Source organism: Necator americanus, chromosome II, assembly GCF_031761385.1.
Source record: "Necator americanus strain Aroian chromosome II, whole genome shotgun sequence".
Classification (NCBI taxonomy): Eukaryota; Metazoa; Nematoda; class Chromadorea; order Rhabditida; family Ancylostomatidae; genus Necator; species Necator americanus.
In genome coordinates, this window is record NC_087372.1 from 3,807,042 (window position 1) to 3,825,814 (window position 18,773).

General features: G+C 37.3%; 1 protein-coding gene across 1 annotated transcript; it reads right to left on the reverse strand.

The window, feature by feature from the left end:
* Positions 1–249: 249 nt before the first annotated feature.
* Positions 250–12,985, reverse strand: RB195_016793 (uncharacterized protein; the record flags this gene model as incomplete). The annotated part of the gene is made up of 19 exons (XM_064183499.1): positions 250–345; positions 1,854–2,053; positions 2,810–2,903; positions 3,383–3,556; positions 5,079–5,217; positions 5,296–5,383; positions 7,162–7,253; positions 7,391–7,510; positions 7,563–7,659; positions 8,146–8,189; positions 8,815–8,949; positions 9,498–9,607; positions 10,066–10,162; positions 10,225–10,370; positions 11,091–11,154; positions 12,211–12,303; positions 12,447–12,590; positions 12,731–12,825; positions 12,890–12,985. 19 exons carry the CDS (start codon positions 12,983–12,985, stop codon positions 250–252), a joined length of 2,124 nt encoding a protein of 707 aa, XP_064039380.1.
* Positions 12,986–18,773: the final 5,788 nt, after the last annotated feature.

The following is an 18,773-nucleotide window of genomic DNA, read 5'->3' on the forward strand; positions in this document are numbered from 1 at the left end:
AACATCAGGAACCAAAAATCCGCAAAAAAAAAGAAAAGAAAATGAGCAGGGAAGGTTGTAGAAGATAACAAAAACACATGATTATTCAGTTCGTTTGAAACATTCTGTAGTTTTTTCTTTTTTGAACTTAGTGCTACTACTACTACTTAGGACATCATGATATACAAAATTCCCGCTACATTTGAAATAATGAAAAGGATGAAATGAACAATTTGCAAATAACATTTACATTGGATCAGGAATGGCTTATTAGAGAGCATTCGGGCTAAGCAATGATGCCTCCATTGACATAGTTCCACTCCGTTTCTTCACATAGCAAGACCTAGTCATCATCGAAATATGAGCCTGAAAAAAGTTTATTGATCGGGCGAGTCTCCTGAAGTTTCCTGAAATACTCGTGCCCATTGGATAAATTAGACGTGTAGTCGGCCGCGAATCCCTTTGAATCAGTTAAAGGCAGCATCCCACGAATTTGAGGTGGTGCGGATTTCAGGTGGGGTATCCGTACACGGAGTCGTAGACTATGGAGACGGGGGTAGTTCCGCTGATCTCTCCCTGCATCACTGCAAACAACCGCCTCCAGAATGCTCGTTTGTACGACCCCATCTATTGCAACGCTCCACCCCTTGCGCCGCCTCCGCCCTGCGATTCGTCGAAAATCAATTCGGACTGCCCCGATAGGCCGTGAGGGACACTACGCGTGCAAGGGTGGCGCGCTGCAATAGAAGACATCATACAAAACAGCATTCAGGGGTCGACTGCTTGCAGTGATTCAGGGAGAGATGAGCGGAACTACCCCGGTCTCCATAATCTACGACCCCGTATACGAATAAAACGGATAAAGGATAAAGTCACTGGCGTATCAATCCACTCGGGATGCGCCAACGCGTTTTACTGGAATTCATAATCGTTGAGGTTTTGGAACGCGTGTTGGCCTATACAATGACTTGCAGGGGCCAGCCGAAGATCAAGCCAGTGTTTTTATCCTCCCAGACAAGTCTGGTACCAATCTATCGACCCCGGAGGGATGAAAGGCTTGGTTAGCGCTAGGGCGGTTTCGAACCCTCGACCTACAAGGTCGTGGCTACAACGGACCTCTAACCGACTGCGCCACGCCGCCCTCGTATACGGATACTCCACCTGAAATCCGTGCCACCCCAGATTCGTGGTATGCGGCCTTTAAATACGATTCATCTGCCGCAGAGCACACAACCCCTCTTCCTCCCGTCTTTCCTCAATTCAAGCGCCACCTGGTTCAAAGGCAGCATACCACGAATCTGATGTGTTGAGGGATTCCCCGGGAAAAGATAGAGATAGGGTTGTAAATTGCAGGATCAGTGGTGGTTCCGCTTATCTGTCCCTAGTCGTCGTAAAGAGCAGCGTGGATTTTTATTGTTTTATTATTCAGGGTTATTTAGGATCATTTTAGGATTATTCAGGATTTATTCAGGATTTATTTCTTTACGACGACTTCAGTTGCAACAGGCCACCCTTGCACACGCGCCGCATCCAGCTGCGCAGCGGTCGGAGGCCAGTGAGTTCTCCCGAACTGGTTATTGAAGTAAAACCAAGAAAATATTGCTAAAAATAAAAATGAGGGGACTAGAACGTATACATAGAGAAGCGTTCTAACGTGTCTCGTAGGAACTAAAATGGTTCTCACGCCGTTTTTAGGACGATTAGGGAGAGATGAGCGGAACCACTACGGATCCCACAATCTAAAACCCCATCTCTAGCTTTCCCAGCGGATTTTCTTACTGCGTCAGATGCTTCCTTTACAGATTTACTCCTGATAATTCTTTACGAGCTGGACAAAAATTGGAACCACAAACCCAAAACTGAACTGCACTTACAGATAATTCGTCGTAAAGTTCGATAGCGCAATAGCCAGTCATCCCGAGTAGTAGAAGACATAATGATAACAGAAGGATAATCTCTACTGAAAGTAATCGAGCCATCACGAATCCTAGCGCTAGTCCAATCGACTCCCAAAAACGGTAGCTGGTAAATGCTAAGTCGAGTGATTGTCGACCAACAAGCGCTACCCAGAATCCTGCAATGATTCTCATCCATAGGTTCAGCGTAATAGCAACGAATTTTTCTTGGATTCAATATGAAAATGTTTTTTTCGTTGAAAAAGCTCTTTTTTGAAACGAATCAACCAGTTGCTTGAATGAAGCCCTCTTCAAGGACCTGCCCATTTATCCCTACTTTAGCCTGAGTAGTCACAGGGGAGGAAAGACTGCATTTTTCGAAATGCACATGTTCCGCCGAAATTTTATTTATTTACTTTTAATTTCTATTTACTTGTATCAAGTAAATCGGAGTCAGAAGTGTTGTGCATATGAAATTCGTCTCATAAATCACTTATTTTTACCACCACGCTTTAATAATGCTAAATTGCCAGAAATCCTTTCCTCTTTGGATTCATAAAACTTCTGGAAAAAGTCGTTAAATTCTTGAAAAAGGGAAATCTTTAGCGTTTTGGAGAAATCGACAGCGGGCTATAGTTTCCTTCATTTCAGTTTGTTTCGGGTTCCATTCCCATACTGTAGACTAAAACCAGACAGCGCTAGAAATGCTAGAAATAATGCTAATCACAAAAGAAATAAATAGTTTTTTTTTCAAAACACAAAAACGGTCTGAACACATTGCAAATGTGTCATTGTCTGAACGCATTGCAACGGCTCCACTCTTTCCAGCCAACTGCAAGATTATCTGAAGACTATCTCCAAGATTATGGAATTTTCACTGTCGTGGACGTAAATATTTAATATATGCTAATTTATGTCTTAAAAAATACAACTACCATTAATTTGAGTGTTCCAAACTGCATCCGAAACACCCCATACACTTGCAACGACGTAAAGAATTGCTTTGTCAGCAGGATTTAATGGCCATATCTGAAAAGAGAAAAAAATTGAGCGTTTTCCACCTAGGATACTGTAATTTGGTACAAAAACACCAAGAGAGACATTAAAGAAGAAGAAGGTCCGGTAAATCGGTGAATCTTTCACGTCAGTGGACCCTACTCAGAAAAACTGAACAAAAAAGAGGAACTGAAAAAAGAAAAAAACTAAAAAAAAACGAACTAGAACTGATCAAACACTTCGATCAAATACTTGGAAAAACTAGGAACGTGAGCTGTATTTTATTTTATTTTTCTAAGTTTTATCTCCGACTTTCCAGGTTTTTTTTTAAACAGTTCGAGATAAAATTACAAAGAAATGTTTGCTTTACAAAAATCTATGTCATTTTTTCTTTTTCCGGTAAAGAACATTAATAAGTCTCTGGCACCATTGTCTAAGAAAAAAAAATAGAAATCTCAGGAATAAAACTCTAACGAAGCAAAAAGTACGAAGATTTCGAAAAAAAATCCTACCATAAGCGTAATTATCATAAGCATATTGTTGACAGCTCCGAACACGAACAAAGGCATACGACCAAAAAGTTTAATTAAAGGACCGAACACCAAGCTACACACAGCATCTGAGACACCAAATGCAGTGCAAACGAAACCAATCTGTGATACACCGAGTCCACAAGCAACGAATGCCTAAAAATCCACAACATCAGTAATTTGTTTTCTTCGGATATTTTGGACAAAAAAAAATAATTTGATCCTAATTAATGCATTTTGTTTGGGTCAAATCGTGAAATAGTTTTCTTCTTAGTGTTGTACTTCGTTTCGTCCCAAAACAAAATCATCGAACGGGATAGAGAATAAAACGGGTTTTTTCAGCCACCTCCGGAAATTCCCCTTCAACTACTTCATTTTCTACTCTTACTCTCTGAACACCGCCTATTCGTGACCTAAAGGTGCTGTGGTTTCCTTCTTTGCTATGAGTTTGTCTTCATGAGCTCTTACATGAAGCACTGAAATCGTTTCCCAAGGGGCAGCTGTTTCTGGATTATAAAATGTGTTTTTCATACCGGGAACTTCTTTTCTGAAGGCGTTCTTATTAGCTCGACAGTAATTCCAGTAGAGAATCTATAGTTAGGTCAAAACGACATGAAGTAGTTGCGTAAGCAGCTGCGCTCGAAGCGACGTGATGGAGCGTAGCGATTGGGATCGCGTAAAGATTCTCGCTACCGCCACCAATCTCTACAGCTCCCCATGGTCCCACCTCGATTCCAAACGCTGTCTCCACCGCACCGCTCCGACCGCAGCCGCTTACGCAACTGTCCGTGCTTCATGTCGTTTTCACACGACTATATGTTTATTCAGCAAGCTTTTGGTCAAAATCTATTCATGGTCTGACGTCTCGACAACTTCGTCCTCATCAAAGGTCCGAAAATGTTTCCGAGGTTCTTTGATGCTATGCATACCCCAACTCCAAGCAGGAAAACAAACTGACCAGTCTTACCGACAAGCACGGCTGATGGACGACCGTGTTCTTACGGATGTTCATCCCAAGATTCATCAGCCCCGCTAGTCGGTGGGACCCGTCAGTTTGTTTTCCTATTGGAGTTTTTGCGTAGTATACGTAGAACGATATCGAGGCTTGGCAGGGAGAGAGGAGGAGTTTGATTAGATATGCATAGGATCGAAAAACATCTAACCATTTTCAGGATGTTTATAAAGACAAAGTTGTCGATACATTAGGCAGTGATGAAAAATCCACAAAACCTTGTTTGCTATGACAGAAAGACATAATTCCAGTTAACTCTGCCAATATTTCAGGAAAAAAGGGGTTCGAGATTAATTTCACTGGAAGTTGCGCAGATAGAATGATGAATTGTTGTGGCTAATCGAGAAATTACAGTTTCCGTAGAGTATAGAGAGAAAGAATAAAAAGAATGGAAATTAGTGGAAAGGATAGGCAGAAAAGGAAATTCCCCAGGATATTCATTTTGTATTAAGGCGATCACTCTGTGCACGGAGCCTTGCCTACCACTTGTTCGATCTGCTTTTGTGATCGATTTATTCATTTTGATCCACCCCAGGTATTAAACGTAATTATCCGTCTTGTAAACTTTGTAAGACCGTCTCCTAGACCCAACCAATGCGGAATTTTGGGAAAATCCATTTTTTTGCTGTTCTATTTTCAAACCTCGAGGAATTCGAAGAAAATTACCTTTGTAAAAATTCCTGCCAAAAACGCTTGTTCGACACCATTGAAAACAGTCAAAGGCACCAATAACATTATTTTCATATTTTTAAAGTTCACAAATGTTTGTTTTAGAACGGCAGCATCGAAGACAGGAGCTCTACTTCTAAAACAAATTGATCATTCAATTTTATTGAATTTGAATTTACCCATTTTCGACTCTTCATTAGAATAAATTATTAACCTGTTGATGACGTCTTTATGTAGAGCATTTAGAAACATCGATACAATCATTACTGCAACGATTGCACACGCCAAATAGGTCAAACATACTGAAAACACGAAATTGATGGGGATTTTGGCTGATTTGAGGTCAACCTTTAATATACGTTGAAGTTTCAAAAATACTTCAATCAGTTTTACAAATAATACTAATCTCTATTTTTTAGAAGGATATTTCGAATAATATGAATAAAATAACAAATAACAGTGAATAAAATAATTAATTGTAAACAATAAATACTAACGAACAATATAAAAAGTCACACGATAATAAATATAAATTAGTGTAAAAACAAGAAAGAGGTAAATAAATTAATTAAAAAAGTAAATAAAATAAGTAATAACTAATTAAAACAACAATGAAGAGTATGAATAAAATTAACAATAATAAATATAAATAAATGCAAGAATAGAACAGAGGATAAATAAATGAAATGAATAATAGTAAGTAAAATAAATGGTAATAAATAACAAGTATTAATAAACAGTATGAATAAGATGAATAATAGCAAATATAAATAAGTATGAGTAATATGAAGTATACATTGAAACCTTCTTGTCCCGGGAGGAAAATCCGGGAGGAAAGAAAAATTTTGGGCTATAACATTTCAGGTTCAGCTCCGGAGCTCATTGATGTGAGGGTCCTGTAAGGAGCTGGCGCTGGTATCCTAGCACCTCACGTTCACGAAGTGTCCTTGTCGTCGGGGCTAGAGCTTATCAGCACGAGTGAATAGTAACCACTAGGGTCCGTCATCGATGACTCACGTTATGCCCCGCGCTGCCATTTACTGGGAGGCCTTTAGGCTACCTCCGCACTTCACTGTGTTTTACCTCTATTCTGGTCTCATGCCGGCTCGTACACTGGGCTCTGACGTTTGTGAGGACCCTCACACCGCCGCCCCACGGGCGCTCCCGCGGTCGAACTCGTTGAGATCGTTCGCAGCAAAAAACAGTGTGAATCAGATGAATAATAGCAAATATACCATAATATATAGCACACACATATCAATTACTACACATATGGATTGCCTCGCCACTTTTGTAGCTCCTGTGTAGTCGACTTTTTACACTTTCTACAGCATGTATTCGGTCTTCGTCACGCTCAGCTCCTATGTAGGTACTACAAAGTGAAAGGGGGCTTAAGGTAACCAGAATCTCACTGCGGCGCAAGCACGTACAAATCCCTGGACGCATGAGCCCAAAGCCTGGAAGCGAGGGCGTGTACTTTGCTCCACCAGACAGTCCAGAGACGCCGAATACCTCTATCTCGCGGCAGCTCCTCCTACTCCTTCTCTGGCTGATAGTACTGCTCGAGAATTGGGCTTGTTATTCATCCGGGTCACTTCCGCTCATCTTCCCTGTTCTGCTCGTTCATCGAACACTCGAATGAATGTCGAAATGGGAAAATTGGGCCTAATAGAGGTAAAAGTGGGCGGAGCGTAAAGCGCGCGCAATGCAGGAGCGCTGCGGGACCTTGTCGTGCCGCCGGCGATGGACCCTTTTGATGGAACGAAAAAGAGTCAGGTGGAATCTGCGACACTCCCCACTGTATTACTTCACTTATATCCCTTCGGTTTCTAGTTTCCTAATCGTTTGTGATGATGATGGGAATTGTGGCTAGCCTTTTATTTCTCTCTACTTGAAGGAAAAATCATGTTTTGTTGGTAACTAATCTCTGAAGGAAAGCATGGCTTTAATTCTAACCTAAACAACGGATGGTCAATCGACCGATATAATTTGAACTTCAACTTTTTCGGCCAAAGAATGTTTCAATTTCGAACATCAAACATATTTAAATGCTTGTTCAATACCAACAATTTTGTTGTACCTGATAAATAAATTCGTTGATGAGGTCGTTCCAAATTTTGTGTTGCTTTTGTGGATAATTCAGAGGAGTTTGACGGAAATGCGTGACCACATCTGAAAAATGATAAGAAAATTCCCTTGCGGAAATATCTTTCTAATCAATACTTTCCTGATAAATGAAAATAACTTTAAAAAAAAACTGCTAAATGTGTTCTTATCATTTTTTTAAAGGAAAATCCTTAAACACTTACGTCTTATAGACTTCATCAAGTGGTTCAGGTGTCTTCATAGCTGCTGTCATTATGAACGACGATAGTAAGTTGCCAAATACCTGTCCGCTATGGATAATCATAAAGAAATAGCCAAAAAATCTGCAATTTAAAAAAATTGTTTCATTTTTGCTCCACAAGTGACGTCACTTACCGTACAATTACAGTGTTTTGACTTTCAATATTTAAACGTGCATATCGAATACCCATTTCTGTTATGTAGACACAATTTGCTCCCCATAAGCATGATCCTAAAGCAATCATACTGTATTTGATCGATATTTTGCCAGAAATGTACATAAAAACCTATAAAACTTATATTTGACAATGATAATGGGAGAAGTAGAACAAAGTTTGCCTCCTTATCAGAAAAATAGTTTTCATAGAATATTTTTTGCTTTTTAAAAAACGTTTTGTAATTTCTGTAGAAACAGTGAAATTGAATTGTGATGGACGTATATTCAGAAGCAGTGATAGGAATAGGTTTTTTTCTGCACCAGATCTCAAATTGCTCATAAATTTATCTACAGTTTTCAATCCGGTTCTTTAGAAATGTTTTTCGATTTGGTTATCGTTTTTTATTTTTTTTTTTTTTGATATTTTCATGTGGTCTTTGGTACTACCTCTAGTTAAATTAGAATCAATAATTTATTATTACTGTTATTTATTTACCATTATTATTTACTATTGTTATTTACTATCATTATTTATTTACTAATTAAACCTGTGTGAAATACCTGCTATTCCGGTAAGAATCGAAGCAGGAATTATAGATGAGTAGCTGAAAATAATCGCATAAAAGAAAGGGGCAGCGGAAAAGAAAGTAAATGGGTGAAGTGAGTGAATAGATAGTGAATGAATGAATGAGTGAATGAATGAATGAACAAATGGGTGAATGAATGAATGAATGAATGAGCGTGTGAGTGAGTGAATATATGAGCATTAGGGTGAATGAATGAATGAGTGAGTGAATGAATGAACGATAAGATGAATGAATGAATGAATGATGAATGAATGAATGAATGATTGAATAAATGAATGAATGAATAAGCGAGTGAGTGGGTGAATAAATGAGCATTAGGATAAATGAATGAGTTAATGAATGAACGATAAGATGAATGAATGAAGGAAGGAATGGGTGAATGGGTGAATGAATCAATAAATGAATGATTGAATGAATGAATGAATGAGCGAGTGAGTGAGTGTAGAAATGAGCATTAGGAAGAATGAATGAATGAGTGAGTGAATGAATGAACGACAAGATGAATGAATGAACGAATGGGTGAATGAATGAATGAATGAATGAATGAATAAAGGTGTTCAGATTAAAAAAAAACAAAAACAAAGCTTCAGATACAATGCATAAAGGTCTACGGAATGTAGGGTTGCAGATATAAAACGTTCACCTTGGTCGAATATTTACAGCCATGTAGAACACGTAGATCCCCATAGCGGTAATTAATGTGAGCTTACAACCGAGTCGACTTATCATATATGATGGTACGAATAAGGACGAGATTGCAAGTGACATATAGAGTACCCTAAAGGATTGAGGATATTATGAAAATCCAGAATAGTCCATTTTTCGGTGCTTATTTTCGACTTGAATCTTGGAAAAAGGTCGGTTTTGATTGATTTGCTTGATTGAGCTGTAACCAAGATCGCTATTGATTGATCGTTATTGCCTGTTCGTTAATGAAGAAAGTTCAGTACCAATCTTCGCTAGAGATCCCAGGCAAATTAATTAAAAGAGCATTTTTCGTTTCAGTTTATAGGTATTGGACCAAAAAATAAACATAGACATAAATATTTACAGCGAATTTCGCAAGCTGAATTTGAAAAGAGCTTAATTTCGGACAGATAAGGGGATAAGATCAACCTTTCTTGGATTTTTCACAATTTCCCGTCATCCTCAAGATCTGAAAAATATCGCAATAAATCTATTTTGCTAATCTATTGGAAGAGTGCGGGAATTTCCGGCCCATAGATCCACATTTATTCAATGATCACGTGTTAAATTTTCAGATCTTCACAAATATTTGGAAAGAAAGAAAAAAAATTTCTGGATTTTCCTTCTTGGATAACTTACGCTAAACTATCCGCACCAAGTTCATTATTGACGGTCGTCTGCAGGTTTGATAGTCCATTGAAAGCAGAGAAAAGAAAAAGAAAAGCCACTGAGATGATTAGAAGATTTGCCTGAAATATCCGCAATAAACAATTTCTATTCTTTTCCACGGTTCTTGAATCAGCCCAGCTTTTCAGAAAAAAGAGAATGGCTGTTGTTTGAGAGTATATTTCTTTGCTTGTGAACAAATTTATGTCTCAGTTTGTTTGTTTGTTTGTTGGCGGTTTGTTTACACTTGGAAAAAAAAAACTACGTTTTAACTTTTATTTGAAATTTTTCCTAGTTCACGATTATGATCTGTAAGGAAGGACGAGTTGTTTATATTCACTACATAATTACATTTTGAACGGTTTTTTTCTGTCAGAAGGTGAGAAGAGAAAGTTTGAGTTTTGTTATATGTTTTTAGTTTATTAATTCTATTCGTTTGTTCGAAATTCATTTTTATTTATTTATTCTAAATTTCCGACTCTCTCTGTACCACTTCGACTATGGGCCAATCGATTATAAAATTCAAATAAATTCAACTAACCTTAATTTTGTGCATAACCTTGTTCACTTTAATCTTTTCATTCCCGCTTAACATTTCACGTTTCTTCTTCCGAATAATTTTAGCTAAGAAATCCTGACTGAAACAGAAAGTGGAGGAGATGGACATGTTTCATTGACAAAGCCATTAAAACCTATGTACTTGTAGAGGTATTCGGCGGTTTCTTCAGCGTCATCCTGATCCACACTGGTCATTAAATGTTGCATTGTGACAAGATGTCGTCTTCCGAACCGGCGTCGACTTCCATGAACAGGGCAAAATGGATCGTATTCAGGTAGCCGGATTAACTGAATTTGGAGAATTTTATGCGGAGACGTAAGTGTCCCTATTTCAACTCTAAATTGGTCAGTGGTGATCGAAAAGGTAAAAAGAAAAACTCAGCACATTTTCCTTTGAAAGGTTAGAGTGTAAAGGGAACTTTTTCTCGTTACAATAAAAAAATTGAAAAATTCTTCACCAAGTAAAAATTTTTGCTCTTATTATACATAAATTCACAACACGTTTATTCTTGTATATAAATATTTGTATCATATTGTATTATATTACCTTAGATGTGGAACTAAAAATAAGCTAGAATTTTATTTCGATATTTAGAAAGAGAAAAAAAGGAAGAAGAAAAAGAAGATGAAATAAGAGAAGGAGAATAAGAAAGAAAAGCGTTATCCGTTGCTTTGATTTAGCAAATTTCTAATTTTTCTGAACCCATTTTTTTTGGAAATATTTCAAAGCGTTTAGCCCCCTTTGAAGGTTATTACAGAATTCCTGAAATTAGTGTGAAACCAATAGGATAAAGCATTTCGGAGAAAGTGTAGGAAAGAAAAAAAAGGAGGAAGAAAAAGAAGATGAAGTAAGAGAAGGAGAATACGAAGGAAAAGCGTTATCCGTTACCTTGACTTGGCCAATTCCTAATTTCAATAGCCATTTTACTCTCAATGCACCGTTTTTTTTAACGCTGAACACTTCGATTCGAGCAGATTTCAGGAAACCGCCGAAGAAGTCGAACGAACCTCATTAGTTCCCTCAAGTTGCTCGGCTTCATCGTTGAAAGAAGCACCTCGAAATAGGTATGCGCTAAATTTGGAATATTAATGTAACACACAAAAATATGCATGGAAAGTGGTGAATAAAAAAAACATGCATAAAATATCATTGATGAAACATGTGGAAACAGAAGAAATATGGTGAAAAATATGACATTTACCTTAAAATCATTTGAGAACAGGAATTCTACAACTTATAGTATGAATATTGTTTAGTAATAACAAACAAACATAACATAACAATAAATTGTAATAATCGATTGCATTACTACTTTTATTCCGAACATTTTTTTCTATTTTTTAAAATTTATTTTTATTTTATTGTTTTTTTCTTTTTGCTTTATCGAGAAATTCGAAAACATGACCGAAAAAGTGAAAATTAAATGGAGTTTCTTCAAAATATACATGATTTTATTATTATATTTTGATCATTTTATTATAATTTAATTTATTGATTAGTTCTTTTTCTCATATGGTCTGCTTCAATCCAGAACGTTTTGCATCAGTCCAGTTAAATCAAGGTTCTAACTTTAACATTTCACTAGTAACAGTGCAAGCAGTGATGGTAGTGTTGGTAGCAATAGCGGTGCTCATTCTAGCTCTAAATTGATCGGTGGAGATCAAAAAGGTAGAAAAACACGGCACACTTTCTTTTGAAAAGTTAGAGCGTAAAAGACATTTTCTTTCGCCACAAAAAAAATTAAAAAGTTGCTCACAACTAAAAATTGTAATTAGAATTCACTTCACATTCATTCACTTTTTCAGATTTTTCAGAATTATCATACATAATATTTATTATACATTTATAATACATTTTATTGTACATTACACATTTATACATTATTATACATTATATATTACACTTATTATTCAGAAGATTTATATTTGTATATGAATGTTTGTATTTTATTGATATTTAAATTCTGAGAGGACAAAATTCTTACCAAGATAAATCTCTATAAATTTTAACATTGGATGTGCGTCTCTCAGATTTTTCTATGAAGAACATTTTGAGGAAAAAAAGCTGTTCAAGCTTGTTCATTTAAATATTTTAGAAAAAAAAAGCAAGTTAAAAAAACAAACAAACCATTTTTCCTGCCTAACATCCAACGGTGGCACAAGAATTTTGCCAAGATCACGAAAAGAGAACGGTTTCGGTTCTTGGAAGAATTCCTTAGGTCTGGAAGAAGAACACGGTGAAAAGTCTTGGACTACCTCATTAGCGGATAGCACAAGAATTTCTCGGGACAGTTGGCACAAAGAAAAACTTAGGAAAAACTTGCTTTGCACGAATCCTAGTGGTAGATGCGAAAAATAACTCACCTCTGACATAGGGAGTCCAATGGTATCGCCTCGATATCCGCTGTTTTGTAAAATGGCATCGCTGGATCTTTTTTCTTCATAAATGTCCCGAATTTTTGCAGCATATGCGATGAAACTTTTCGTAGAGACTCGATGGCTGGTGATCTAAAGGAAGAAAAAGGGTAGGAAAAAACGAAAAAAACAAAGAAAATAACCGAGAGAAAAATAAGGAAACTGAATTTTTTAAGTTCACTAAACGTTCGATTTAACCGATCTACCTTAACTATTTATCTAATTGCGCTTACTTGCTACGACTTTTTCTTCGACGCTCAGCTTCCTCAGCAATATCCTCCTTGTCCAGGCCAAGCGCATGTAGTTCAGCTTCGTCTAGTTTAACTACCTGAAACACCTAAATCCTTAAGAATCTGGAAAAATTTCAAATCAGTCGGAAAAATTCACAGAACCTGTGATTCCACTCGACTTGTACTCGGTGATGCAGATTTTTTCCGCTCTATAGGTTCTTCAGCAACAAGCATATCCCATGCATTTGAATCGCCCATTTTTCCTTACGCCAGAAATCCGACAAGGATATTTTCTGTTCTCTGTAAGAATGAAAAATGAAGACGAAAATGGAAACTAAACTCTTTCCTGGATAAATCCGAAGTAATTTTAAATAAGTGCACCAAGAATATTTCCTGGATCAGAACTTCGTCATTAAGGCTCAACTTCAAATTCCGTGCAACGGTTTGTAAACAAACATCTCAGGGGTTGATTGACTTACTATTATATTATATTGGTCTAAGAACTAACAAAAATTAAATCACCATAAAAAATGAAAAATAATGTCTTGTAAGGAACGAAATGTTCTTTCAAATTACATGTTAAATAAAGCTGAACTCTTTTTTTTTCTGCGAATGAGTTTAAAATTCAAAGAAAAAACGCTTTTTTTTTAATGTATCAACCTAACACAACGGTCACTTGAACAATGTGTGAATTCCCATCGGGTGACAAACGAAAACTTCAATTAATCATATATGTTCGATACATACCCTTTCTTCTAAAAAAAAATCAAGGAAACCTTTTAGTTCTACATACAGTAATAATTAGTTTCGCAGAAGGTTTTCCGTGATGGCTACTTAGAGATCAGACAATTTGGAAAGAGAAAATCCACTTTGTGACCGATTCAACACTTTAGATTTACCGCAAATCGACTTTTAGCTGACTCTGATAAGAAAAATGAGCTGATAAGAAAAATTTTCCTTGTGTTTTCTCGTTAGAAATATGTAGAATTCCTAGAGAAATTCCAGACATATAAATTTTTTCAACGATTAAAACTTTCTTATTTTTTTTTCAGAAACAAAACCAAAAAAAAAATGGAAGAGAAATTTCTCAACTCGTATTGAATTTAATTGATCACGTGGTTAGTGAAGAAATCATATTGAAAATTTGTAATTGATGGTAATTTTTCCAGGTATAATATTTTTTAAAGAAGTTTTCTCGGGAACGTATATTTTCACGTGTTCGTGTTCTATGTTTGTAACAAAAATTTCATGGAATTTCCCTATGATTCTTAACGAAAACATGGAATCTACTGAAAGAAAAAGAAAGAAAACCCTATCACTCTCTTTGACCTCTTTATTGTGGGAAATAGTCTTTGTGATGTTATTTATTTATTTATTTATCTAATTTATTCACATATAGCAGTGGTGTACCGATAAAAAAGGGGAAAAGAAGAAAATACATTTTCTCTTAGTTGGGACAAAAAAAAAACAGCAAAAAAAGAAAGAAAAAACGGAATGGAAAGAAAAAAAAATGGCCTTTAATATATTTTCGAAAAAAACGGACCCTCAATCTGTTGTCAGTGGAACCTTGCCAAAATAAATAACTTCCAAAATTCGTTCATTAATGCGTTCGTTGGCCTTCCCCTTGGAAAAATAACGAAAGAAAAAAGACATAACGAATAAATAGATAAGATAACATATAGTATATAATGTATAAATTGAATTTAAAAAATCTTGAGAAAACATAAACAAAAAGAATAATATTAAAAGAGTTCGAAAAATTTGAAGGAATAACTGAGAATCGAGCCACGTAAAGAAGCTGCATTCAGTTTGGGAGCGCTCAAAAATTTCGTAGTTGGCCGTGGATCCTAGAAACAGCTGTAACGATGCTGAGGCTGCATGAATGCCGGTCGGCCGGCCGGCCCGGCAGGTCAGTGTAAACTTTTATCGAACTCAGCGGCGAACATTTTGAATTGCACCGAGCCAGACAAAGTTTTTAAATGTTCTCTCAGAATGAATTCTGGAATTTGAAAAAGTTATAGGAGGTTCCTTGGAGGTCCGCTATGACAGCACGGCCAGATGGTTCGAAATCGCCCTGGTGCCAATCGAGCCTTTCATCCCTCCGAGGTCAATAAATTAGTGCCAGACTTGTCTGAGAGGATAAAAACACTGACTTGATCATCGGCTGGATCCAGTGAAGTCATTGTGAAGGTCAACACGCGTTCGAAAACCTCAACGGCTACGATTTGCACTAAAACGGGTTTTCGCTTCCCAGATGGTCCGATACTCAATTTAGCTAAGGTAGAAAATATTAATATTAAAATAGAAAATGGAAATTAGAGCATAGAAAGCGCGCTCCTTCGATTGATACCGTATTTCAATCTTACTTTCATGAAATGCGTCGAACGAATGAATGGTTTTATAGATGCTGCTTTAAAGGCATCACCCCACGAATCTGAGGTGGTACGGATTTCCGGAAGAGTATTCGTATACGGGATCGTAGATTATGAAAAGGAGGGAGGTTCCGTCCATTTCTCGTTAACTGCCGTAAAAACGGCCTGGAAGTGCGGTGCGTGCACAAGGCTGACGCGCTCCAATCAAACTCGTTGTAGAAAATAGCGCGCCGGAACGCTCGAAGCGGTATCCTCCGGGCCGTTTTTTACGGCAATTAGGAAGAAATGGACGGAATCAACCCCCTCTCCTTAATCCACGATCCCCTACACGAATACTCCACCTGAAATCCGTACTAGCTCAGATTCGTGGGGTGATTTTTTTAACTATACTCACATAGTTTCGCATCTTACGGTATCCGAGGTGTCGTAAGCTTATTTTGTGCATCATATGAAGAAATCGCTAACAAAGTTAATTTGAACTCCTAAAAATTTATCTGCAGAATTTTTGGGGAGAATCAAACGTTTTGCGGCCAATCCACGTTGAAAACAACCGACATCCCATCCGATCTGACCAGTTAGGAGTGCTAGGACTTACTTAGGGTAGCAGTGACTTTATCCTTTTTTCGATAGGCTCCTTTTTTGAGTTTGGGTTACGGTTATTGGAGTAAATTTTCTGCGATATTCACAACTCGTATAGATTATATGCGTTTTCTCTACGCTCTTTACTCATCGATCAGAAAAAAAAAATGGAATGTTGCAATTTCGGGGTTCCTGCAACGATAACGGATTAGTGAGACTTTTCATATAAACAGATTTCCACCCCGATCCCATAAAAAAAATGTAGAAATCGGGGATGTTGGACAGTTAGAAACCAGTCGAAATGACACTTTGATCATTCATACTTTACCGTATCTGTGGAATCTGTAAGCAATTTGTCTGCCGAATGTCCAAAAGAAGCGTTCGGATCGTGTTTTGTGATTGTTTACGTCGATGACCACAACAATCGGCTACTGGTTGGGCGTGTGTATGTGTACGTGTGTGTGTGTCATCTAAAGGAATGGCTAATTTCAGCGATATCCATGAAAAGCGAAAGTGTTCCCTATATATTCGCTGGTCATAGGTGTTGTGGATTTGGTTTGTCTTTATCCTTTACGCCACGAGAAAAGGGAGATTTAATTCATTTCAGACGTTTCCATTTCTAAACATTATTCACTATTTCCTTTAATTTTCATTATTTTCAATCTTATCGCTTTTACTTCTCTAGTTTCTCGTATTTTCTTCGCTTGGAATGACCTCATCCTGGTCAGTTTTTCTAAAAATTCTTGAGAATTATTGATAGAACTAGTACAGGGCTTACGGTGTATGTGCAGTGCATACAATCTATCCATCATTCTTTTCTCCATTTTAAAATTCCTTCGATCCTATACTCTCGGTGTTCGTTACCGTTCTTTTTTCCTTTTTTTTTCCTCATTTTTTTATTTATTTACCCAAAAAACTTTGCATTTGAAGACAGAATACCACGAATTCGACGATGCTGGGATCGCAAATCGAGGACCAGTAGACAGGGACAGGAGTGCAGTTCACGGATGTATAGTTCGTATGAGTGTGATCACCCTCAGTTCTCCCCAGTAATCCGGGCGAAAAAAAACCGTGTGAAAAAATCTCGGCTGCACCGATGTCTCCAACGATGCAACTTAAGACAGTTGCCGACAGCGATGCCGACAGAGAGCAATGCGTATGCGATTGCGCGAGAGGAGCGATTCCCCCTACTCATGTGTTTGAGTTATATTATTTGGAGCACGAATGCCAAACGACATCAGAGATGCCTGAGTTCAATAGCGTAATAAGTTGCATCGTTTGGAGATTGGGAAACACACATATCATTGTTCTACACTCATTTTTCTGGATGACCGGTGGAGATTGACTGCGATATTGCTCACGCGTATGAACTACACCTCTATCCTATCATCCATTCTCCGATTGATCCCAACATCGTCAATCTGATGATACACTGCCTTTAACCCATGGATTGAACTGAATTTTCCCAAGACGACACTTCGGCGACCAGATAAATATTTAGGTAAAAATAGATAAAAATTAATGTGAATAACACCTGATCTCCGTCACGGATCTCACTCCTATCCGGCAGCGAATGCGGATGTTTCTAGGGAACGAACGGAAACCAAACAAGGACGTCGTCATCGAAAAAGTGATGTCGTTTCGGAGAATTCGGATACTGAACGAAGTGTCAAGTATTCGTTAAGAAACTTAGTTAGAAAATTATTGTAAAAAAAATTTGAAGAGTTTTTCAAATCTTACATAAATCCAGAGACATTGCCCACTCTTCTTCCATACTCGGAACTTACTTTGACGATTTAGTAAATCCTAGAGCAACTGCTAAGATTTTACCGCTGATTGATCGGAGTTAGTCGTTGTGGGTGATATTTGGACAGCTGAATTCAAATGAATAATAATAATAATAATAATAATAATAATAATAATAATAATAATAATAATAATAATAATAATAATAATAATAATAATAATATAATAATAATAATAATAATAATAATTATTATTATTATTATAATATAATAATAATATTATTATTATTAATAATAATAATAATAATAATAATATTAATAATAATATAATAATAATAATAGATTCCCTTAATATTTAGATCGAGACGGTTTGGCGTCACGAGATACTAAAGGGGGTTGACGTAATGTGGGAACGTGGTGGAAAACGTACAGCTTAGGGTGTAGATTACTGATATGAGTGTGGCGCCGCGAAATTCCTCCTAATCGTCCTGAAAACTGGCGTGAGAAATGTTTTTTTCCCTGCGAAGTACGTTTGAACGCCTGGACCACGTGCACGCGGCGCGTCCACGAGCGATCGATCGAGGACGATTGAGGTCTCCTCATCAACCTATTCAAGGAAAAGTAGTCAATCGGCTGCTAAGGGGACCGGAGCGTGTGTAAGGGTGCGCGTACTAACGTAACTCGTAGGAAGAAACGTTTTCCCACGCTTTTTTTTAGGAAAATCAGGGAAGATTGAGCCGGACCGTACTCATATTCGCAATCTATAACACGAACTCTATGCTTTCCATTAGGCATTCACACTACGCCAATTTTCGTGATGTGGTGCCTTAAAGATCTCTTCAGGTCTCCCAAAGCATTAGTGCTACGGTTTTTTCGTCCTTATAAAAAAAAGTGTTTTTTTTCCTGGTTGCCTCTGAACCTGTTCTTAGTGGAAAGCAAAGGTGTTTAGTGCGCTTCACTGAGTTTGAACTCGTTCGTGAAAGTCGACAGTAAACTGTGAAAATAACTCCAAGTTCGCCCCGCTTCACAAAAATTGTGAAATGTAGCGGGTTGAAATCAAGTATTGGACTATTTTTCTCGAGTTTTTAAAGTTGCTAACGACCCGATACTGAGCCAGTCGAAAGTTGTCGACTTCAAACTCGTCTCATTCCAGTTTTATCCGCATCGAAGCTGCTTTTTTTGTTTATGTATGTATGAAATCCATCAATCGACGCATTACGTAAGAACATCGGCGTATCCAAGGATAAGAAAATAAGTCTCCTCGCTTGTGATCGTAAAGAAATCTTAGCCGCGTTTTTTTTTTCTGGCCAAATTTGTTTGTAACGAACAGGTAGATGTCGATACGTTAGA